Below are 26506 nucleotides of genomic sequence, written 5' to 3'. Positions count from 1 at the left end.
AAAGTTGGAAAGGCAGGTTTAGGCCAGGGTGAGACATGAAGGCCCTTGAATGCAGATTAAGGAGTTTAAAGTCACAGCAAGATTTAGAGTAGTAGATGAACATGATTAGGAAAATTCACATGTATTTAAGTGTTTCTTTTTGCCTAGATGTTTAAGTTGTTTCCCCTCTCTCCCAAAGATAATGAAATAAAGAGAAAATGTGCAACAAGTAATGATCAGAAATCTCTTACTTTGGACCAGCTGACATCACAGGGCAGCTCTCCTCAGTACAGAAGTCTGTAATGGTCCCATAAAGCATATTGATCTGGTTGAAGAAATCCACAGCTGCAAAATATTCCAATATTCATGGAAATGAAATGAACAGAATTATTGTTAAATTAAAATAAAATTACATTCAACCCAATATCTTTTGTTTTCCTTAACTGTCAAATGGGTTTCCCCCTCAGATTTATGAAATAAAATGAAGATGGAAATAGTAACCCAGATGATACATCCATCCTAGTCTGAAATAAAGCTGTAAGTGGTTTTATATAGTTTTATGTAAATTCTGGAATGTCTGCTATTGTCAGGGCTACAGAGTCAGTTGTTTGTCGCTCTTCAAGGTAAAAGTTAGTGAATCCTTTTATTATTTTTGTGGGTTTACGTAATTGTTTCATAAAAGTTTTCTGCAATAAAATGGCAACACTTTCAAAAAAACAAAATAATTTTCCCAATATGTCATCCTTTTCAAAAGACACAATTCATCCACATATTTTGATTTTTAAGAAGTTCAAGTACAGAATACACTAAGATCATTTTTAAAGATGGGCTTGCTAATTTTATCTACTGAAAGAGCACTAGTAAGGAATAAGACATCTACATTTCTCAGGTGAGGAGAAACAAAGAAGGCCTCCATCACACTCCCCAAGGGGAACACAGAAACAAGAGTGATATCAGGGGCAGTTAGATTGCAAGTGGATAAAGCACCAGCAGCCCTGGAGTCAAGAGGCCCTGAGTTCAAAACCAGCCTTAGATAACTTAATAATTATCTATCTGGGTGACCTTGGGGACTTAACCCCCTTTGCCTTACAAAAAAAAATTTTTAAAAAGAGATCAAAGAGTGGTGCCAGGAAGATCCAGGTACACTGTGATTCATGACAGGGGAATTATTGTTATTATTATTATTATTATTCAGACTTTTATTTGTGTGGACTTTTCATTGGCCCCATTTAGGATTTTCTTGGCAAAGATAGTGAAGTACTTTGCTATTTCCCTCTCAAGTTGATTTTTTACAGATGAGGAAACTAAGACAAACAGAGTTAAGTGATTTGTCCAGGTTTACACAACAACTAATAAGTGTCTGAAACCTCAAGGTCAGTTATCTATCTACTGTGCCATGGAAGGAGGCAACTTCCAAATGAACAAGATCGTAGATCACAAGATCACAGAATCACATTACAAGATACTATAGTGACCAGTAAGTCCAACGCATACACTAGATAGAGGCACTCTGTGAACATCCCAACTAACCACCTGGATTATCAATGTTTTTTCATTTCCCTCAACCCCTCAATGCTATTCAACAAAGCTATTCCAGGCTCATTTGTTTCCTACCTCAACCCCTAAGACCAACACTGAGACTCTTTTGAAGTTTGAAAAGAACACTAAGAATCAATCCAGAGAGATCCCTCTGTTGCTAACTTCTATATTTGATTTTGGCAAATGATTTCACTTCCCCCATCTTCACTTCGTCACCTGAAAATCGCTACAGTCTGTAGTGATCTGTAAAGTCTCCCTCTTCCAGGGGTGGCTAGGTGGCTCAGTGGATAGGGCACTGGCCTTGGAGTCAGGAGTACCTGAGTTCAAGTCCAGCCTCAGACACTTAACAATTACCTAGCTGTGTGGCCTTGGGCAAGCCCCTTAACCCCACTGCCTTGCAAAAAAAAAAAAAAGTCTCCCTCTTCCAGTCCCTTATTCTGCCTCCAGCTCACTCTCCCAAGCAGAAAATCTAGATGTGCTTTCTGAACAGATGAAGTCCATCTGCCAGGACTTCTCTTAATTCTCCTCCTGTAGAGCTCAGAACTTCTGAATCACTTGACCTATTCTCAGTGCCTCCTTTCCTGTCTCAGAATCATTTCTCCTCACTCACAAAGACAACTACAATCCTTGCCAATTCACTGGCACCAAGCCATGGTCTCCTCTGGTTCCTCCTTTTACTGACCAACATCTATTTCTTCCTCCCACTTCACTCCTCTGCAGTCTGGATGCCAACCCCACCATGCTACTGAATTGTTTTTTCAAAGGACACTACTGACCTGGAGCTGCCTTGTCATCAAATCCACCTTCAATGACTCTTGCTCAGTCCTCTTTCTTGAATTTTCTCCAGTTGTTGTATTCTTTGTGACCACACTGCTCTTTTCAATGTTTCCTTATCCATGGGTTATGAGATTACATCTTATTGATTTTTTTTTCCAACTGCTAAACGATCTCCTTTCCTTTCCCAGTCCTTAATATTGCATGTTCAGTCTATTCTCATCTGTCCTGATTGTCTCATTTATCCCCACAATTTTATCTTCTCTATGTTCAGGCTGACATTTTTGAAGAACTTCAGATCAGCATTTAAAATTACCTAATGACTCATATCCAATCTTAATGTTTTAATTTTTAAACTTTTTTTCTTCCCTCATCCCCTATTCACAATCAATTTTTAAATCATACCTAATAAAATTTCCACATTGCTTTTCCAACCCATTCCTTCTTTTTTATTCCCACTTCATGAACTTTCTCAGTGATCTCCTAACCAGTCTTCAGCCTCCAATTATTCTTTTAGAGTACACTCTATCAGGATTTATCTTAATTTGTACACAGGGCAAAACAGGCCTACTCTTTGGCTTAAACACTTCAATGAATATTTAATCAAGTTCAACTGTCTAAGTCTAGCATTCATAGATTCCAAAATCTAGCATTCCCAATCTGGCTTCATCTTAGCTTTCCTGATTTATTTTATATTCTCCCCTTCCACAAATACCTCTGATAACTTCTCTTCCACAGATAACTCCACCTTAGAGACTTTGGTTCTCTACTCAGAATATGGTACAGAAACTCACCTGTGAAAATGGTCAACTCTCCTTTCAGGTCCAGATTGAATGACAATGACAAAGTTTCTCTTTCCCTGATCACCCACTAGGATGGAACAAACCTTCCCCTTCCCTCTGGGACTGAGCAAAGCATTTATCTTTCATTTTTCTCCTATCAGGGGGCACATCTTTTGTGTCTATGTGCTGCACTAGTCTAGTGGCCTAGGAGCGCTTCCTTATTAAACTCTAGTATTCTCCCTAGCACCTCACTCAGGGGTCTGAGCATAGTTGGCCTACAATACATGTGTTAAATGTAAACAAGAATTCTACTCTATCCTGGTTCCTTTCAAAGGGAAAGGAAACTCATGTATCACCTTAAAAAAGGAAACCTTAAAAAGACCATTTTTAATGGAACTTCTCACCTAAGGTAAGGAAGTCATAGATACAAATCTTTTCTAATTCCAATCAAGGGAATTTAGTTATAAATTCCATTTCATTTACTCTAACATCTCCTAATGAAGTCTGTAGTTCCCACAAACTCTCAATGCACAACAACACTGTCAACAGACTTCCTTGCTTCATTCAAATCATAATCAGCAATAAAAGCATGTTACAGTGCTTCTCTAATTTGGAGACTGGTTCATTCAGGTCACTCCTTTAGTCAGATTGCATTTTATTGTGACAAGGCTGATACACATTTCTTTGAAGTAAAAAGAAAATCAATTCCTTCATGAAATCTTAAGAAACCTCTATAAATTCAACCCCCTCACATCACTATCCTTTTCTCATGTCCATTCACCAAAAACATCACTCTATACTTAAAAAAATCATTTTTCACAAAGAGCTAAAATTTACCACTGGAAGTCTATAATTCATTCTTATAACATGGTTCTCTAATTTCACTTTCAGACAACAAAGGCCACTATTGTGCAGCAGATAAGAAACCTGAGGCATCTGTTGTTAAACACTTCATCAGGACAAAATCCTATTAAAGTGCAAAGCCACATGTTCACAACAATGAATTCAAGAGTGGGAGATGAGAGCCTCTACTTACTGTTCACTGCAACCCACTCATTTAAGTCTTCCCCTTCAGGAAGCATAACAGCCGTGCGCAGGTTGCCGCTTCCAAGGGTGGCTTCCGCATGTTTCAGGAGCTCATACTGGTGAGAACCCTCTGGAATGTTCTTCTTTGGCTTAAAAGTTTTGGAGGAGCGACTACCACTACAAGTAGGAAAATAAAAGTTACTTTCAGTATTTTAGACAGAGCATTTTTTACCCTTATTGATATATTTTGACTGGCACAACAGATGCTTCCTAATACTCAGGCAAGCCTGAAAGGCATGGGGAGTATCAGTCTACCACTTTAGTGACTTCATATCCCCATCCCCCTGTACAGGGGATCCCATCCTGGAAGCTCCTTGAAGACCAATTTCATTTTTCTCTCTTTATTCCAAGACCCTAGCAGGCACCAGAACTGGAAACAAGGTAGCTACCAACAAATACTTTGAGCATTTGCCAGCTGTTAAAATTAATAATGAGCTGCCCAGATACAAACTTTTTTTTATTATTGTTTAATTGTATTTATTCAAAGCAAGTCAGTGACATGTCCAAGGCCACACAGCTAGGTAATTATTAAGTGTCTGAGGCCGGATTTGCACTCAGGTACTCCTGACTCCAGGGTCGGTGCTCTATCCACTGTGCCACCTAGCTGCCCCGGCCCCCAGATACAAATGTCTTAGCAAATAGTGGCAATCCAATGATAGAGATAGCATACCACTGAAAATGCATTCATAACTAAACACTAGGCTTCAACTTACTCCATGATTCCTTTAAGTAGCTTTTAATTACGGAGTTTTACAAAACCATTAATAAACCTCACTGCCTTGTGCATATTAAAAATAAATGATAGGAGAGGCTAGGTGGTGCAGTGGATAGAGCACCACCGGCCCTGGAGTCAGGAGGACCTGAGTTCAAATCTGACCTCAGACACTTAATAATTACCTAGCTGTGTGACCTTGGGCAAGTCACAACCCCATTTGCCTTGCAAACAAACATACAAAAAAAGCCTGGTGTGCCAGCTCTGTGTTAAGTGCTGGGGAGGACACCGAAAAAAAACAAAAAAGTCCCTGCTTTTAGGCACTCACATACAAACAAGTTACATACAAGATAAACTGGAGATTGCATTGTGAGGAATATGGGGGTTTTGGGGTTCCACAAGAAAGTGATGGGAGAATTGTTAGTTTACATTACAAAGACTGGGGTCTGCCTACATTGTTACCTATGGGCAGTTAAGACAAAAGACTCAGGCTCAATCTAATCAAAACCTAAGATTAGGCCAGGTACACTCTCTAGTTCTAAATTCTCCTCCTTGGTGAGTGCTCAAGGAGGTGGCCGTACTTGCTCTTGCTTTAGTATAATGAGCAGAGTCGGGAAATCATGTATCAATTAGATTGTGACCCCAGCCAATGATTAGCAAGTAGGGGCAGGATCAAAGCCTTTCAAAGTGCATAAAAGAGCTAACATTTCTGGGATTCCTCACTCCCCCCACACACATAGAGAGGTGTCCCTTTTTATTAAGATGTCTCTTAATAAAAAACCATTTTAATCACTCTGGATTACGTATTCACAAGCATAAATAACAACATGAAGGAGGAAATGTGGCTGAGAAATAAGGGCAACCAGTAGTTGCAGATGAGGAGGGAGAGAAGGCCGGGGAGGGGACCAAGCTGGAAGAAGCCTGGAAAGGTAGCACGGGACATAAAAGCCACACCAAGAATGTTATAATTGATCATGGGCATGAGAGGGAGCCATTGGGGCAGGGGCATCAGTGTGCTCCTGCGCAGGCTGCCATCACAGTCCAGGGATGAGGTCTGTGCTTGAGAAGATTAGTGTCGAAAGAGAGACAAGGATATATAATAGATGGTATAAGAGGACAAGACTTGGCAGTTGAAAGCATCTTGGGGAGGGGTGCAGTTGAAAATAACTTCTAGATTGAGAGTGTGTGAGTTTGGGAGGACAATGATAGAAAAGTCAAGAGGAGGGAGGGTCTGGGGATAAGAATGGATTCAGTTTGGGGCATAATGAATTTAAGATGACTATTAGACAGCTGGTTCAGAATGTTCCAGAAACTGGAGAGGCAAGGAGAGGTTTGAGTTGGATAAAAAGGATGAGAGAATCATCTGCTTAGAAATGTTCATTCACCACCAGCAAGAGGTAGAAAGAAATTCCATTTACAATAATTGTAGACAATATAAAATTCTTGGAAATCCCCTGTCAAGGCAAACCCAGGAACTATTAAAAATATTAATTACTCATGACTGACTTATTCTCAGCAATACAATATCCCAAGTCAATCTCAAAGAACTTATGATAAAGCTTACTACATGCTTCCTGATTGTTTGTTTTTTAGGTTTTTGCCAGGCAATGGAGGTAAGTGGCTTGCCCATGGCTACACACCTAGGCAATTATGAAGTGTCTGAGACTGGATTTGTACTCAGGTCCTCCTGACTCCAGGACCAGTGCTCTATCCACTACCCCTATGTGCTTCCTGAGAAAGAGCCAATAGTGAATTTAGAATGAAGTTGACTATTTTTCCACTCTTTTTCTTTTATTCAAGTCTTCTTATACAAAATGACTAATAAGAAAATGTTTTACATATTTTCATCATAACCTATGCCTGATTGCTTACTGTCTCAGAAGGAGGGAGGAAGGGATGAAATTTAAAAAGCAAAACTTTAAAGCTAAGTGCTTTTTTTTCTACATTAAAGGTAATAGTCCTTGGTCTTTGTTCAAACTCCACAGTTCTTTCTCTGGATACAGATGGTATTCTCCATTGCAGATGGCCCCCAAACTGTCCCTGATTGTTGCACTGATGGAATGAGCAAGGCCATCAAGGTTGATCATCACCCCCATGTTGCTGTTAGGGTGAAGTGTTCTTCTGGTTCTGTACTCATCTCACTCAGCATCACAGTTCATGCAAATCCCTCCAAACCTCCCTGAATTCCCGTCCTTCCTGGTTTCTAATAGAACAATAGTGTTCCATGACATACATAATACCATAGTTTGCTAAACTATTCCCCAATTGAAAGGCATTTACTTGATTTCCAATTCTTTGGCATCACAAACAGGGCTGCTATGAATATTTTTGTACAAGTGATGTTTTTACCCTTTTTCATCATCTCTTCAGGGTACAGACCCAGTAGTGGTTTTGCTGGATCAAAGGGTATGCACATTTTTGTTGTCCTTTGGGTATAGTTCCAAATTACTCCCCAGAAAGGTTAGATGAGTTCACAGCAACACCAACAATGTAATAGTGTCCCAGATTTCCCACAACCCTTCCAACAATGATCATTATCCTTTCTGGTCATATTGGCCAGTCTGAGGGGTGTGAGGGAGTACCTCAGAGAAGCTTTAATTTGCATTTTTCTAATAAGTAATGTATATCAACAATCTTTGATAAAATGTCTGATATCCAACCTACAGGACATACACACACACACACACACACACACACACACACACACACACAAATACTCAAGCTCAACAAGCATTTCATCAATGCCTCTGAGCCTAGTCAAGAGAGGAAACCTAGAAGTTCTGAAGATACCAGGTCAATTAACACTGCATCAATGGGGGGCAGCTAGGTAGTGCAGTGGATAGAGCACTGGCCCTGAATTGGGAGTACCTAAGCTCAAATCCCGCCTCATACACTTAATAATTGCCTAGCTGTGTGACTCTGGGTGAGTCACTTAACCCCATTGCCATTAATAAAATAAACACTGCATCAATGGTCAAAGAGTAGCAGGTAATTAATTCAAGCTGCAGATTATTCCTAAAAAGAACAAAGATTGTAGTAAAAAGACTTAAGGCCAGCATGGCCAGTTGTAAAACAGTGTCCCTACTTACGTGCCTCAACTGCTAGTTTGTGGTTAGGCTTCCTCCCCACAGTATCCCATGTTCTTAGTGAGTGTGAACCAAGTTTATCAGTTGAAAGCTATGTATTACTTTTCCTTTGTCATGTAATAAACGTTTCATGTATAAAAGTTAAAGATATTACTGAGAAACATTTGTATAAATGAACCATGAATTTTAAGTGTAGAAGTGTATTTCTCCCATACCAAATCCCAGGGTCCACCTCTCTTGAGGAACCACCCCAACCTGATGAATAGCATGGGTGGAGGCAAAATGGTGAAGACAGCCCTAGCTCCAGAGCCAGTCTTAGCTCCAGAAGAGAGAGCTTTAAGAGAGTTAAGGGTTGACACCATGCCAGCCCCTGTGCCATACAAAGATAACAAAGAAGTTCTAACAACACTTTTAGTGACAGCAAAAAAGAACAAAAATCAAAATGTATTCCCAAATCCCTGGGAAATAAATGGTTATACAAGTTGTAATCTACAGATATACTGGAATAGTACTTTGAATAAGCAATTCAGAGAGATTTGGAAAGACTTTTATGTATAAACAAAGGGAGTAAACAAAGGGAGGATTTGAAACAAAGGGAGGAGTTGCAAGATAACATAAATAAAAACAGTAGTCAAATGAAGACTAATTTCTAACAACTGAGATTGGTCCCAAAGAGCTGATAAAGAAACACAGAAGAGGATATTATGAGTACAGGATGTTTCATATGCTGTCACACATGGTCACTTGGTAGACTTAGCTGATTTTCTGTTACATGGCAAGTACTGTAATTTTAGAAAAAGGCATCTCAAAACCAAACATGTGGTCCATATTTAAGCACACTAAACACTAAATGCATAAACACTTGCTTGAGTTTGTATGTAGTCCTCTCTCTTAATAGCTCCCAAGAAATCTTACAACTCAATGACCAAAGAGATTCTCTAACCCAACCTCCTCATTTCAAATGCTGGAGAATATGAAAAATATGTAGAAAAGAGAAGAGACTTTGTCCTCCAAAGTCACCAAAATCCATCTCCATCAAAATACATAGAAACCATTTTTTAGTCCTCACCTTCTTTTGACTTCTGAAACTTCTGACACTGCTAATCTCCATCTTTTCCCTTGGTTTCCACAAAGTTCTCCTTCCCTCACCAACTCAGCTCGGTAGTTTCTCCTTCATTCTCCTGTCATTTCAACAATGGATAGACCCCCTAACACTTGTCTGCCACCCCATTCCATGTTTGTGTCCATTTCTGTGATCACATCCGCATCTGAATTCCAACTATCACTGAGGTCTCCACAAGCTGGTTCTGTCTCTTTCTTTCCTGTCTTCAAGCCACCCCCCTTCTTTTCCTCCCTTCCCCCATCCCAATGCCCCACTCAAATGCTCCCTCAAATTGTCTGGAGCACTTGGTTTGAACCTTGATTTTGCACTTGAGATAGTCCAAGTCATGTCAGAGCTATTCAGAAACATGCCATCTCTCCTATCAGCTTTAAATTAAAATCTGCTGTAAAGCAAGTGCTGCATCTTACTTTATGTTTTTAAACTTTTATTTAGAAATTAAATGTCAAATATAATTGTTTCTGTACACAAAGACTAGAAGATAAACTGAACTACAATAGTTTTTTAAATTGGATATTAAATTTAATACAATAGTATGAAAATTGTCCTACTTGAATTTGTCCCTTTAACTTCCATCTCTGTGTTTTTAAAATATTTCAATGCTGCTTTCTTCATTACTAATCCTACAGCTCCAAGGCAGTTTTCAAGGTCAATGTGTCACATAGGAAACAGTGAAATTATTTTCAAGGATTTTTTTTTTACCCTTTTATCACCAAACTTTCCATTTCCAGGATTCCTAGTCCACATTAAGGATTCTCCATTAAATTTACTATATGGTCACACTCCTTTCCGATGGTATGACCCATGGAGAAACAGCAGTCTAAATGATTTAATTACATTGCCATATCTGTAGAAGATTTTAAAAATCTTCTCTATTATTGCTTTTCTTGAATAAGAACTTTTTTGCAGAGCTATGTATAGAGCAGCTTTTGTTTCAGATACAAATATAACACTCTTGGATGTTGTATACAGATCTTTGTACTCCTCTGAACTGTTTCTTGTGTATACTGTCTACCCTTTGTCTATATCTCTTTTCTTAGATTACAGGCCACTGAAGAGCAGGAACTAGCTATTTTTATATTCAATATCTGCCAACGCCTCCCCAATCCTCCCTCAGCTCTTTATTCCCACTGAGCAATAAGCACACGGAGAAGCCAGCAGCCTTGGAGCACTGATGAAATGTTATAAATCTGGAAAAGGAAAATGAACTTCCTAGACACTGCTAAGGTTTTCATGTAAGTACAAGGTCCACTGAACACAATACATAAAATCTGGTGATGGATGTGCCTTGGAATGCGATGTTAGGCAGGACACATAATTTCACAGGGCCTCCATTTCTCTGGGCTTGTTTGTGGGCTCTGCTCTTCTGCCTCAGATACAGTCCTGCCAGAGCATTCTACTGTTTGTGGGTTTCTGGTTTGACTTTGTTCAGTTCTGGAGATGAAGTGACATTTCACCGGCTTTCTCCATCATTCATCATCTGTTGCCATTTTTCATTTTTTTACCTCCATTCCATTGGCTATCTTGGCCAGAAGTCTCCCCTTAGATTTTTCAAAGTCTGATTAAATACAATTCAAACAAGGATGGGGATGGAGGGGAGCCAGAGTCCACTTATCTCAACAGGGCCTTATACAAAGGAAAGGCTTGAGAAATGATGGTTAAACTGAACTGGAGTGACAGATTGCTGAATCCTACTGTTGTAGACACACTCACAAGGGAGAAAGGGGAACAGAACTGTTCTTCCTACCTTTTATCAGTAATCTTCATAACCACCTTTGGTCGGATCATTCTAGTGAAGAGCATTATCATCTCTTCTTTGCTCTGAGATCTCCTCACTAAGTCAGTGGGTTCCAGGCACTGGGGGATGGGCTTTACAAATATTGTCTCATCAGATTTTCCCAACATTGCTCCAAGGCAGGTGCTGTTATTCTATTTTATAGATGAGGAAACTGAGATTAACAGAGGCTAAGTGACTTGCCCAGGGCCATACAACCAGCATCTGAGGCCAGATTTAAAGTCAGGTCTTCCCAACAAAGGGCATTCAGGATTTTTACCTCCCTACTGTTAGTGATTTTTTTCACTGGTGTAATCCTTTCACAATTCAGATCTCAAGTCTATCCAATCCCTGGGGCCATACATGGGACCCATCCTCTGACCATAAGCCTTTTTGAATTTTAGTTAGCTGGTCTTCAGAAGTCAAGCCCTATAATTGTCAAGGCCTTTACAACTTGATAGGAGTTACCAGAGTTAATATTCAGTGGAAATAAGCTTTAAGAACCATGTCAAGACAGGGGTTTAGGGGTGGCTAAGTGGCACAGCGGATAAAGCACCAGCCCTGGAGTCAGGAGTACCTGGGTTCAAATCCGGTCTCAGACACTTAATAATTACCTAGCTGTGTGGCCTTGGACAAGGCACTTAACCCCATTTGCCTTGCAAAAACCTAAAAAAATAAAATAAAATAAAAGACAGGGATTTAATAGAGGGATCTGGGACTGAGAATCACATAAATTAACAAAGGAAACAGTAGCTAACTTGCCAACTATAATGGTATATGATGAGCATTTTAAGAGTGAGAGAGAAGAGGGAACTTAAAGCAAGACTGTTTATCTGAATAATAGTATATAGACTCACAGCACAAACAATGGAGAAAAGAAAATCATAAACTACTATATGAAATCCATTATTTTATTTTGGGGGGGGTTGCTAGGCAATGGGGTTAAGTGGCTTGCCCAAGGCCACACAGCTAGGTAATTATTAAGTGTCTGAGACCGGATTTGAACCCAGGTACTCCTGACTCCAGGGCTGGTGCTTTATCCACTGCGCCACCTAGCCTGCCCTATTTTTTCTTTCAAACAAAAAGAAATGAAGTCTGTTACTTGTTAAAAAGAATTTATTTTCTAAGTCAAGAGTAGGTCTTCCCAAATTTAATAGTCAAGGATAGAAAGGAAACATAAAAAGGAATTTAGGAAAGAAGATTTAGCAAATAAACCTGAAGCTAGTGAAGATACAAAATTTATATAAAACTGTAGCTAAGCAGTTGCTTCTCAAATACTAACTAGTCTGCAAACGAACCTTCAGAAATCAGGCAAAGGAAATTTTCAAAAACAATAACTGATCCAGTTTTGTATTAGTTCAGATGGAGATGATCTTCCTTCTAGTTACTGCCTGTTACTTTGCCTCATGGTCATTTCAATGACACTAAACCACAAAGTGAATACAGGAAATAAAGGACTTTTAACAATGAAATCAATAATCTACTCTGAGTTGGAATGTCTACCTGGATCCTTCCCACAGCCTCTTAGAGCTCAGCCCCATTCTCACTTCAAGTCTTCTTAGGTAGGCTAACAAAAAAAAAGTCACCTGAAGACTTTTCCAAGGAAATTTCAAGGATAATTCCATGGAAAACAGGAATACTTATAAGCTGAAAACAAAGACAGTTACTTGAAACTACATCACCTAATAAGCAAGGAACTATACCTCTAAAAAAATTCTAAGGGCATATTTTCCTGAGGCAATGTTCCAACCTTGGGGAGGGGGAAATAGGCTGGGGACAGGTGGAAGCAAAAGGTGTTCAACTCCAGAGCAGAATTCTAAACTCTAGATGCTTGCAACTTTTAATTTAGGAAAAGAAGGGGGGTGGGGGAGTGTGTCTATGTATGTATGTGTCCCTATGTGTCTGTATGTGGATCTTTCTGCTGACTGCTGTGCAACGTTCAAAGTGCCTCTCAGTGGGATTCTAGCTGCAGACATCTCCTTTTAACATTCAAAAGGGCCATCTACCAGTGTCCTGGGAATATTTCTTTCACCTTCCTTAAGAAAACTAGTCCAAACTAAGACCTCTATCAAGCTAACCAAAGCATAAATATTTATGTAAACAGCAGATGACACACCTCTCTCATCTCAAACCATACCTTATAATTCTATCAAAACTTTGTTTTAAAACATATCATTTTCCAACTTCTTAAAGAAGCCTTAAACAAAAACAAGTGACTCATAATAGATGTCCCTGAAGAGTAATGTGTCTTCCTTTAGGTAAATGTCATGTACCTCCTTCATAAAACCTGACCAGCAGCCTCACCCGACTGAGGGATACAACCCCATATCCTAAACAAGAGGCTCTGGGAAGAACTGGTAAGATAAGTTTACAAATAAAAGAAGCCAGAATGGCCTGGACCAAAGTTACGTCAACTTTCTCAGGCTCTACAACTCTCTATTAATCAATGAATTAAGCAATCCTTCCTCAAATATTTTCTAACTTGTCTCACTAGATTCTTAGCACCCAAGTAGGTAACTGTGTGTGTGTGAATACATGAATACATACATGTAGACCCTTTCTTTAAATTCCCTTCTTCCTCTATCTGACCCTTCTCATTTATTCAAGAATATCAGAATAATTTTTCTGACTTTCTGACTCAACATATTGTGTTAGGCTATCTATGTTATTAGCCTTTTACATAATCCCCCCTCAATAATCTCTTGCAACTCCACCTTCAAGGGGGGTAAGGTGTAGGAGAATTTACACAGGTCTCAAGACTAACTCATATTTAAGAAATTATATATCATGCAAGACTTGTGCACATAATGCATTTAATAGTGAAGGAGACCTGTGTTTTAGTCTGGTTCAATTTTCTGACTTAAGCTATTCCTATATTTTTGAGCCTGTTCCCTAATCTAGAAAATAAAGGAACTACACAAAATGTTCCAAAGGTCCTTCCCAGTCCTAACATTTTCTGACTTGATAACTAAAGTTTCCAACATTCTTGTCTACCTAATTATGTATAACCAAATGGATCAGTGCAGATGTGTATATCCAAATGATTTATTTTAGAACACAAGCTCAGGATGGATTGTTTTTAGTTGATTCACTCAACACAGGTACAACAATAATTATGTGGGAGTATCCACTATTACTTGAAAGATTTTTATATGTCTAAAGAAAAAGGGGTCTTTTTTCCTCCAACTGATTATTCCCATTTGAAAATAAATCACTCTTTTCAATAGTTGTTTCTTTACAATACCTAAAAAGACAGGTGATAGATAAATAACTGATTGATTAACCTATACTTTCCCATAATGCAACTCAACTTCTCATATCTTTCACAAATTCAATGAGATTAACATTTTGTAGATGCTGAAGAGGAAAACAAGTTAAGGCTCAAACAGGATATACCTCCATCATTTTCTACACTGTTATAAATCACAACTCAATTCGGAATGTCCATTATATATGTGTGTGGTGTATATATGTATGTATCTATATAAAATTATATGTGTGCAAGTTTTTTTAAATTTAATAAAATCAAGGGGTGGCTAGGTGGCATAGTGGATAAAGCACCAGCCCTGGAGTCAGGAGTACCTGGGTTCAAATCTGGTCTCAGACACTTAATAATTACCTAGCTGTGTGGCCTTGGGCAAGCTACTTAACCCCGTTTGCCTTGCAAAAACCTAAAAAAATAAAAATAAGATCAATAAAATCAGGGACCCCCCCCCAAAAAAAATTCTACACAAAGTTGATAAGCCATCACAGTTTTGATAGGATTTTTATCACTAAATATTTACAGCAATGAAATAGAGGAAAAAGCAGATCAATGAGTTGGGCCTGCAATGAAATAAAACTAGAAAAAGAATAAATTAAAAGTCCCCAATAAATAAACTAAGAGTTGGCTTTATGAAAAAACCAATAAAATAGATAATTATTGATGAATTTGAATTAAAAAAAAGAAAACTAAATTACTAGCATCAAAAATCTAAAATGGGCACAAACTAAAAACTTTCCCAAAGGATGCCTATCAATTGGGGAATGGCTGAACAAACTGTGGTGTACGTACATGATGGAACACTATTGTTCTAAAAGAAATCATGAGGGATGGGATTTCAGAAAAGCCTGGAAAGACTTGCATGAATTGATGCAGAGTGAGAGGAACAGAACCAGAAGAACTTTTATTGTCATTAATAACAACATGGGGTAATGATCAAGCCTAATGGACCCACTCACTCCATCAATGCCATAATCAGGGACAATTCTAGGGGATCCGTAATGGAGAATACCATCTGTATCCAGAGAAAGAACTGTGGAGTTTAAATGAAGACCATAGATTGTTATCTTCAATTCTTAAAAGTTGTCATATGTATTATGTAATTTTGCTATCTCTAATGTTTTCTTCCTTTTGGATCTGTTTCTTCTCTCAATACATTCAATTTGGATCTATGGGTATCATGGGAGCAAATGTAAAGTCTATCAGATTGCCTTCTGTTGAGGAAGAAGGGAAGGGGGAGGGGAGAAAAAAACTGTAAAATTCAAAACCTTGCCAAAAAAAAAGATTGAAACTACCATTGTATATAATTGGAAAACAAATAAAACAAATTTTCCTAATAAATTCAGGGATAAAGTACCATTATTCAAAATTATAGTAGAAATGTTAGCTAAACCATTAAGAGAAGAAAAAGAAATTGAAGGAATTATACTAGATAATGAAGAAATAAACAATCACTCTTTTGCAGATGATAATACAGTATACTTAGATAATACCAGACAATCAACTAAAAAACTTAACAACTTTAACAAGGCTATAAAATAAACCAACATAAATCATTAGCATTTTTTTTAAGTTACCAACCTTTTAAAATAACTTAAGACATTAGAGAATACCTGGGAGTCTAACCAGCCAAGACCAACCCAGGAAATATAAACACTTTTGAGACAAATAAAGACAGATATAAACAACTGGCAAATATTAACTGCTCATAGAAAGGTTTGGTCAATATAATAAAGACAGCAATTCTACCTACCTAAATTAATTTATTCAGTACCATACCAAAGTACCAAAAAAAATATATATAACATTTCATCAGTTAAAAGAATATAAAGAAAATTAATAAAAATAAATGTGAAAGAAGGTAGTCTAATCATACTAGATCTAAAACTATACTAAAAGCAGTAATCATCAAAACCATCTAATCAAAACTATGTGGTACTGGTCAAACTGAGTACTAAAGGGGCAGCTAGGTGGCGCAGTGAATAGAGCACCAGCCTTGAAGTCAGTAGTACCTGGGTTCAAATCCGGTCTCAAGACACTTAATAATTACCTAGCCGTGTGGCCTCGGGCAAGCCTTGAAAAAGTCCAAATTGAATAGTAAATCAGTGGGATAGATATGGTACACAAGACTCAATTGTGAATGACCATCATAATCTAGTGTTTGATAAACCCAAAGACCCCAGCTTTTGGGACAAGAATTCACTGACAAAAACTGCTAGAAAACGAAAACTATGGCAGAAACTAAGTAAAGACTAATATCTTATACTGTATACCAAGGTAAGATTAAAGTAGATACATAATGTAAATATAGAGCACAATACTATGAGCAAATTAGGAATAGAATACATGTTAGATCTAAGAAGAAGGGAGGAATTTATGACCAAACGAGATAGCTAGCTAGCACTAACTTGACGTAAAATGAACAATTTTGATTATAATAAATTGAAAAGGTTCTGCACAAAACTGATACAACCAAGAGCATAAGGAAAACAGAAAAGCTGGTAAAGAGTCACTGTTTCTGATAAAGGCCTCATTTCTCAACTACACAGAGAACCAAGTCAAATTTCTAAGAAAGCAAGTCATTCCCCAACTGATAGATGGTCAATAGATAAACAGAAGTTTTCAGACAAAGAAATCAAAGTCATCTAAAGTAACATGAAAAAATGCTCTAAATCACTACTGACAGAAAAATGCAAATTAAACCAACTCTGAAGTACTACTTCACACCTATCAGATTGGCTAACACAACAGAAAAAGAAAATGACTGATACCCGAGGAGATGTGGGAAAACTAGGACACTTGCACTATTAGTGGAGTTGTGAACTGATCCAACTTCTGTGGAGAATAATTTGAACTATGCCAAAGGGGTTACAAAACTATGCATACCCTTTGATCCTCAAATACTAGGTCTATTATCTCAAAGAGTTTTTTAAAAAAGAAAAAAAATGACCTATTTGTGGAAAATCTTAATAGTATCTATTTTTGTGGTGGGAAAAGAACTAGAAACTGAAGGGCTGCCCATCAATGAGGGAATGGATGAACAAGTTGTGGTATATGAATGTATAATACTATATTGTTCTGTAAGAATTGATGAACAAAATGATTTCAGGAAAACCTGGAAAGACTTACATGAACTGACGCAAAGTGAAGTTAGCAGAACCAGGAGAACATTGCACACAACAACAATAATACTGTACAATAATCAACTTGGAAAGACTTAGTCATTCCCAACAACAATGATCTAAGACAATATTAAAGGACTTTTGATGAAATATGCTATCTATCCACCTTCAAAAAAAATTGATAGAATCTAAATGCAAATGCTTTCACTTTTTTTTTCTTGGTTTGGTTTAGGTGTTTGTGTTTTTGTTCAAGACATGACTAATATGAAAATATATTAGGCAGGTTTTGCTCAGTATAACCAATATTAAATAGCTTACCATCTCAGGGTAGGAAAAGAATGAGGGGATTAAGAGAGTTTGCAACTCAATTTTTTAAATGAATATTTTTGTTTTTGCAAGGCAAATGGGGTTAAGTGGCTTGCCCAAGGCCACACACTTAGGTAATTATTAAGTGTCTGAGACTGGATTTGAACCCAGGTACTCCTGACTCCAGGGCCGGTGCTTCATCCACTACGCCCCTAAATGAATATTTAAAAAAGATTTCTACATGCAGTTGGGAAAAAAATAAAAATCATTTTTTAAAAAAGAAAACTTAATTTCATTATGAAAACAATAAATAGTTCTGAAGTTAAGGAGATTAGAAGGTTATAAAGTCACACAAGTGAAAAGGGGAAAGAAATTCACTAAACACTTGGAACCCAGAAGATATTAAGCTCTTGCTTAAGAAAAATGAGCTGTACTGTGAAAAGGGTGGTATTCCTAGAGGGTTTATTTTTAAAAAGACATTTTGCTGATATCTTGGTTTCACATCACCAAGATTTCTCAATGTCTTGTTCCCCCGTTTCCCCCCATCAAAAAATGAGGGGGGAAAAAAGGATCAGAAAAATATAACCAATACATCAAATAGGGATGACAATAGGAGGCGGCTGGGTGGTGCGATGGATAGAGCACTGGCCTTGGAGTCAGGAGTACCTGAGTTCAAGTGTGGCCTCAGACACTTAATAATTACCCGTGTGGCCTTGGGAAAGCCACTTAACCCCATTGCCTTGCAAAAAAAAAAAAGGGGGGGGATAACAATCTATGAGGATTCTGCATATGTATTCTGCATTTATTCCTGTTCAGTGGCAAGTCCTCCAATAAGGGCCAGGGGCATTTGATAAATTCCCACTAAGGCACTATCTCTGGAGTAGTTACCCACAGAGAGGTATGGAGAGTATGTACAAGTTGTGACAGGGAACCTTCAAAGACTGGACACACTGGATGACTATTATTGATGGTTCACATGGTCACAAATAACTTAGTAAGAAAAATCCAGAAAGCTCTGATAAAGACTCTGAATGTAACCCTGAGCAGGAAACCAACACCTTGTTTATTTGCCCTAGATTTTCCAATATATCTCCTGCTTGTCCTGAAGGTAGACACAGCACAAATGATCAGCTGGTGAAAAAGTCAGCATCTGAGAACCGAACTTGAAAATCAGGGCCACAGCTTTGGAAATAACAGGCTCCTGGCCCAGGATGGAATGTGGTTAAACAAGTGTTGGCAAGCATGTATTACCTAATATTTACTGACTTCAAAGAAGTCAATGAAATTAAGACACACACACACACACACACACACACACACACACACACACACACACAAATAAATAACATCCACCAATTGAGGCATGTCCAGGGAAGTTGAATCACATGAACAATGGGAAGACATTACTATGCTATAAGCACAGAAACAATGAACATGGTGAATACTGAAAAGTGGGGGAAGACATGATACCAGTTAATAAGATGTCTACCAACAAAACAAACAAAAAGAATAAACTGAAATGCACTCCTATGAAAAACATAATGATCACATCTGACCCCAAATACAAGATATGAAATGATGCTTTTCCTACTACTTCTTTGCACAAGTGAAATACAAATGTAGAAACCTCCACACACCATCACCCCCTTTTTGATGTTTGTGATTTTTCTTGAACCATTTTTCTTCTTTCAATAAAAGATAGCTGGGGAAGAAGGGGAAAACAACACACTGAGAAATCTTGGTAAAGTTTTAAAAATAAATTTCCTATAGTGATAATGGCAGCTAGGTGATACAGTGGATAGAGCACCAGCCCTGGAGTCACAAGGACCTCAGTTCAAATCCAAACTCAGGCACTTCATTACCTAGCCGTGTAACTTTGGACAAGTCACATAACCCCATTGTTTTGAAAAACAAAACCCAAAATAATAATAATGAATAAAAACAAAGCTCCCATGAGGTTAACATCAATGCTATATGATTTACGGACATCTCTCTGGAACTACCTCTACTAAAAGCAGAGCAACTACCATTACTGCTTGGTATGCCTTAACAATCATTTCATCATTCAAAATGTAGAAGAACCAGTTAAAAAAACTGCCATTCCAGATCTGATTCTCAAAGAAGAAATGGTTGCTGAGGTAGAAATAGGAGAAACTTTGGTCACAGGGGAAGTTATCAGTTCATTTTAGATTTTGAAGTAGACAAGTATAGGAAAGTCAGAAGAGTGACACAATTTCATCATATTCTAGAAGGCACCTCAGGGAACACAAACCTCTCATTTGAAAACTGAGACCCTGAAAAGCTAAATAACAAAACAGATGGAGCTTTGGGCTGAAGTCAGGAAATTCAGTCTCAGACCCCCGGGGAACCTGGACAGGTCACTTAAGGCTGTGATATCTTTTTTTAAGTTTTCTCTCCTGTAAAATGGGGAGAATAGCAACACCTATTTCTCAGAGCTGCAGCAAGAGCTGCATGAGATCCTTGTAATACTTAGCATAGTGCTGACACCATCTACAGGCACTATCATATAAATGCTGTTTCCTTTCTTCCAAAGCGACCTACCCACAGTTATGCAGGGGATAAGTTAGAGAGCAGGGGCTCTAGGACCAACGACTCTAGGACCAGCTTCTCTTCTACACCCAAGGATTCAGAGAAAGAACAGGCAGAATTCCTAGAGACTAAGATTCCAGGAGGGAAACTAGCTAGGAGAAATGAAAAGCACTGGTGATCTTCTAAAGACCCAATGAGAAACTAGATTGCTATGTGCAGCAAAGAGAGCTCCCTTTCAAAAAGGGGACAGGTTAAGAGAGAGAATAAATAGTGGGATTATAAAATCACCATCCTGACCATTCACATTCAAAATCAGCTGTGGTAATACCAAAGGGTTGGGGGGATTCTGAAACTCACCTAGGGGAAAGAGGCTCGCTTCCCACAGATAGGGCAATAACATTTGGCTGACAAAGAGCTGTCAACCATATTTTTCTTCTATTTAATGTGCAGAAGTTAATAATATTTGGAATGGAGAGAGCAGGATGATGTGAAGAAGTCAAATCACTTGACCTAGTGAGCTCTGCTCCAGAGAAAAGAGAAAACTAATAAAGGTGATATGTCCCCAAGATAAACTCACCACCAACCAGATGACATGGGCTCAAGAATTGGAAGAGAGCTCAAAGTGCCCATCATCTCTTCATTTGCTACCTGCCACTTGGCTAAAATTTCAATTCTACCATCACCTTCCTCTTCTGGAATTATCTCCCCCTCTTTCATTTTCCTACTGTCTTCCCTCATTAGAATATAAGCTCCTTACAGGGCAAGACCAGTCTTTTTCTTATTTATATCCCTTGAACTTAGTGCAGTACATGGTAGGAGGCTGGCTGGTTCCTGTCCATTATCGAAGACCAAAACAACCCCACTATGTTAGAGACATACAAAGTATGGTGTGTCCAACTGTGGCTGATCAGATGATACAAGCTGGGGATGCTTGCTCTATCACAGGTCAGATACAAATAGTCCAGGTGAACACCTGGGGTGGTTAGTCTAACTTTACACACCTCACATTCCCTCTGAGCTGCTTCCACTCTGCCTCACTCAGAGAGTGTAACACCCCCTCTAATTAGGGTGTACCATGCTGGGCTGGGGTCTCCCATGCTACACAATCAATTGCAGAGTTCTTAAGCCAGACCTTCAAGCCATCCCAGTATCTCTTCTTCAGACCCCCTTGTGAGTTCCCCATAAAAGTCTTTTCGGCAAGCATGTGTTTGGCATTCGAACACACTAAGTACTTAATGTTTATTGGATTCTATCATAACAATGATTTCTATGAGTTCATAGAGAAAGACAGGGATTATAAAAGATGACAAAACAAACGATGTGGTACTGCTGTTCCAAAAGGAAGAGATGGGAGTCTAAGCTCCAGACCAGCAACAAGAACTTCAGGCAAAGTTCTAAGACAACACTAGAGAAAGGGTTGCTTCAGAAAAGGAAGCAGGAACCACAACAAGCCCAAACAGCTGAAGGAAATGTTATCTGCGCTGGCCTGACATGTGCTGTGTATGTCCAGTTTCCTTCCCACAGTTATCTAGTACCTAGACCTACTGAATGTAAATGACTTAGCTTCCTTCCACACAATGCTTTAGTTTCTTTCCCAAACTTAACCCAGAACTCTCCCAGAAACTGGTGCTGAGATGGTGGGAATCACCTCAAGCCCTTCAGAGATGTAAATACACTGAGGTCCAGGAGTAACTCAGGAATCTAGCCCATTTTGCTGTCCAAACCTCTCTACTTTGAGACTTGTTACCTTAAATCTTTGCCGCAAATTTGCCCTTCTGGGTCAAAGAGCTGTGTGAGAATTCATTCCACATTCTGAAGAAAGCTCAGCCATCTTTGCAAGCCCCCATCATCAACACCACTTCCTCAACAAGCAGTCATGCCAACACAAAGTAAAAATGGGATGATAACAGCATCTCCTTCCAATAAGATAATATCCGTAAAGTGCTCATAAACATTTATATATATGTGTGTGTGTGTGTGTGTGTGTGTGTATACACATATATATAGATATACATATACACACATATATATATGGAAGGGAATAATACACATTTATGTGGCATCTTCTAGGTGCCAAGCCTTCTGCCAAGTGCTTACAAATATTTCGATGATTCTCATAACCGTCCTGAAGGGAGATACTGTTATACCCTTATTTTACAGATGAGGAAAGAAGGCAAAGAGATTAAGTACCATTCCCAGAGTCATACATCTATTAATGTTCATGGTTACCCTTGAAATAGACCTGATCTTACTGCCTCCAGAGAAGGGCTCTAAACCACACTGCCAATCTAGCTGCCTCACCACTTTTTTTTTAAGTTTTTCTGCAAGGCAGTGGGGTTAAGTGGCTTGCCCAAGACCACACAGGTCATTATTAAGTGTCTGAGGCTGGATTTGAATTCAGGTCCTCCTGACTCCAGGGCTGGTGCTCTATCCACTGCACCACCTAGCCGCCCCCCTCTCACTACTCTTATTATACCTTTGCTAGTTAAACTAGTTAATCAAATAAATGATGTAGCCATAATAGCCAAATTCTTGCAAAGTATTCACCAAACAACCTCATACAGTCCTTGAAGAAAAGGAGAAACAAGGAATAGGGTCCAGGTGGGTTCAGCAACTGGCCTAGTGGGTACATTCTAAGGCTGCACCCCCACCCCCACCCCACCCCTACCCCCACCCCCAAACAGATTTGTGAGCACTGGAAATAGATGCTTGAGTTTGGTAGTGGTAAAAAGTACATTCCTCAAGCAAGGGGGCAGATAAAATAAGTCCCAAAAGTAAGTGTCCACAATAACAACGTTCAATATGTCCAAGATCACCAACTACTGGGTTAAGGACACCCCATTTGCCAAAAATTGATGAGAAAATTGAGAATCAGTCATCTAAAAGAAATTAGGCTTGAGAATCAGTCATCTAAAAGAAATTAGGCTTTGGCCTACATCTTATATATGCCTCTGTAAGCTCAAAGTAGATAGTTAAGCTCATTATAAAAAGGTATCATGGGAAAATGATATTTTTCATCACCATGAATAACAAAAATAGCTTTTATTTAACCTTTTAAGCTTTACAAAATTCTCATTTTATTTGAACAAGAGTAGGAGATCATTAATAAGTCCATTTTACAGATGAGGAAACAAAGGCAGAGGGTATGACTTTCCCAGAGGTGAAAAGCTAGAAAACATTTGAGTTATTTGAACTCAGGGTTTCCTGACTCTAGTTTCAATACTCTACCTACCCACTGACTCACCTCTCTGGCTGAATAGAGGAAAGAGATTTTACCTAAACATGAAACAGATGATCATAAAAAAAAATAAAATAGATAATTTCAAATATATAAGGGCAGGTAGGTGGTGTGCAGTGGATAGAGCACTGGTCCTGGAGTCAGGAGAAACTCAAATATATAAAACAAAAGCTTTTTACAGAAGAAAAATCAAGTTATAATTAAAAAAGAAAGTTAATGGGGGGGATACTTGCAGCAAATTCCTCTGATAAAAGTTTGAGATCCAAAATTTAGAGGAACTTGATCCAAATGTATATAGCAAGCTCTGTACCCCACTCCATAAATAAGAGCCTTTGCTAACCAACTTGTTGTAATCTCTGTGCATGTATGAAATAAGAGGCCCAAGGAAATACTACCATTCAGATATTCTATGGGTAAACACATCAAATTTTCATCCTTCAATTCACTTGACTCATTGCTTCATTAATTCTGTGACACTATATTCAAAGGCATCATGGACTGATATTGTCTCAAGTTCTCACAAACACATAAATTAATTTGCTCTAAAATACCTTCCTTGTTTTTTTTTCTTCTTTTCTTTCTTTTTTTTTTGAGAGAGAATATCTAGTGAGCAGTGGTCAAGTTGAATTCATTCATTCAACCAACAAATATTAAATGTCTAATAACACAGCACTGTTAACAAACTGAGGCTGTTACTTAATTTAGGTGAAAGATAATTCCTTTCCTCATGGAATTTAGTCTGGTAAAAGGATACAACATCTATAGATAATTATAATATGCCATCTAAGTACATCATTAACAAAATGTGAACTGTCTGTTCCAGCTCAGGAACAGGGTCCCATCTGGGCTAGGACTGCCTGTCTTCATGAGGAAATTACTTACATATTGGTGAGTGTCTAAGACACAGAAATGGCTTTAATAACCCAAAACTGATTTGGAAAATGTGAAGAAATAAGAAGTGATAACAGGGACGGTCTTTAATACGAGTTCTAATGTTAACTCTTAATTCCCTAAGGTTCTCTCTGGGACAGGATTCGTGAAGAGTCAAGATTCTGTGAGCTATTTATTAACTTTGAATGAAATTTATAACCAACATTAGGTAAATGTATAGAAGACTCCTTCCTAACAGACACTAATGCTAATGATACAGAGTAGCAACTAGATAATATATTACTTTTATTAAGGCAACAGAGCCAAATCCTAATTTCCAATATTCCCTACAAAGTCAAAGTCTTGAAAGAATCCTGGATATCTTCAAATCAAGAGTCTGAAATCATTTAAATGTTGCTACTAAGCCAGTTATGCTACCACTTTACCCATTTCAATGTTTATTTTCAAACTCATCACCCTTCCTATAAACAAGCTATCAAGGAAATCCAAAAATTCAACAAAGCATACCATTAGTAGTAACTAAAAACTATGTTAGCGCTCCAAAGATAAGAATGAACCGATCTCTACCCCCAAAGGAATTTCTTCTGGGGGATAATAAAGTACCCAAAGACAAATTAGAGGGCCCCCCTTGCTGGGGAATCTGAAAGATCAGAGAGCAAAGGACAATCTCATATTTGAGAATGGTTCACTGACCTATTTGGGTGAAAGGAAAAGTCAGTAGCAAGAAACCTCCCAAGAGTTACCTGTAGGAAGCTTGAATGTCTTTGATGACTAGGTTTCTTGCATACAAAGTCACTGTCAAAAGTCAGATCTTTTCATAACAATGATTTTTCCAGATTAATATACTGGAAAATGACATCCCTAGCTTGCTGCCCCAAGCACTGTTATCCATATGTAAAATGAGATCTTGGACATAGAGATGCATATGGCCATAAAATCTACACAAGAAAATAGTATTTAACATTTACTGTGTGTGTAGCCCTATGTTGAGTGTTTAGAGAAGCAGGAAATAGGATTCCTGCCCTCAAGAAACTTAAGAGCTTTGTTACTATATGAAAAACTGAAAACCAATACAAGATCACAAGAAAAGATGAGAAATCTTTTCCTTAGTCTGCCAAAGTTTGGAAAGTCTAGGATGGGGTATGTATGTGTGTGTGTGTGTGTGTGTGTGTGTGTGTGTGCAATTTAGCATTTTAGGTGAGTAGTCTATTTATTTTCAAAGTCTTTGATGAAAAATACAACCTGATAGGCTTTTCAGAGGACTAGAATTTGTCGACTTCTTCCTCCATAAAATATAATTAATCTGACATTAGTCCTAGTTTTAAAGGATGCTGCTCCCACAGGGAAGTTACTCAAATCCACAGACAGATCTTACCTCCCTGGGTCTCTGTTTCCTCATATATAAAAATAAGAGGTTATGTTAGATGGCCTCTTCAGTTCCCTCTAGCTCCAGTTATATTCAGTTACATGGTTTAATGGCAGATGGAGGAGTTAGGGTATAGCCATGGAAGGCAAGGAAGGCAAAAGGTTAAGATGGAGATCAGTGAGGCTATTTCCCTAAATTTTTCTCCATATCCTTCCTTAAATTTCAATTTTTGACAGTTTGAAGACCTGACATGTTAAATCTCTTGATTTTTTTTAAGTTTTTTTTTTTTTGCAAGGTGATGGGGCTTGCCCAAGGCCACCCAGCTAGGTCATTATTAAGTGTCTGAGGCAGGATTTGAACCCAGGTACTCCTGACTCCAGGGCCGGTGCTTTATCCACTGTGCCACCTAGTCACCCCTTGACCTGTTAAATCTCAACTGAGAATAAACCAATCAGCTAAAAGCTACAACTCAACAGCTCAGTTCTAACACCTGCTTATTATTCCCTCCTACCAAAAATGAGAGGTGGCTGTTTTTTCCTACATAACTAAGAACCAATTTTCTCTCACAGATTAAAGTAATTTAAGTATCCCTTAAAACCAATGCAAACTTCCTTATAGTCAAAATGCAATGATTACTTACAAAGTCTTTAAAAAGCCAAGAAAACAGACTCATAATCCCAGCCCAGGGCCCATTATTAGGAACAGCCCAGTCCAAGATATAACAGCATTCTCATCTTTTCCAGACCTGCACAATGTTGAACACTCTGCCATCAGCCACAAATGTCCAATCTCCAAACAACACTAAGAAAAAGATCTGCCTACACATCCAGCCTGCCTGGCATGGCTGGCAAACATGCAAATTCACATAATAAGCTCATATTGCAAAATGGACATAGCAGTTTTATAACTTCAATAGTTT

At 38.3% G+C, this 26506-nt stretch overlaps 1 protein-coding gene across 3 annotated transcripts in view; it reads right to left on the bottom strand.

Moving 5' to 3' along the window:
* Positions 1 to 26506, bottom strand: part of MOB1B (MOB kinase activator 1B) — a 53586-nt gene that overhangs the window by 19100 nt on the left and 7980 nt on the right. The window contains exons 1-3 of one of the 3 annotated variants that reach the window (XM_074228416.1): positions 10826 to 11303; positions 4111 to 4277; positions 231 to 345 (exon numbers count right to left, since the gene is read on the bottom strand). In XM_074228416.1, the coding sequence (XP_074084517.1) occupies positions 231 to 345; positions 4111 to 4277; positions 10826 to 10983 (440 nt within the window). In that variant the 5' untranslated portion in view covers positions 10984 to 11303. Of the gene's footprint in view, positions 1 to 230; positions 346 to 4110; positions 4278 to 10825; positions 11304 to 26506 lie in introns of those variants that run through there. The other 2 variants (XM_074228417.1, XM_074228418.1) reach the window with 2 other exon arrangements.

This window comes from Macrotis lagotis, chromosome 3 (genome assembly GCF_037893015.1).
Source record: "Macrotis lagotis isolate mMagLag1 chromosome 3, bilby.v1.9.chrom.fasta, whole genome shotgun sequence".
Classification (NCBI taxonomy): Eukaryota; Metazoa; Chordata; class Mammalia; order Peramelemorphia; family Peramelidae; genus Macrotis; species Macrotis lagotis.
The sequence above is the reverse complement of the archived record's forward strand: the minus strand, read 5'-3'. Positions and strand labels throughout refer to the sequence as shown.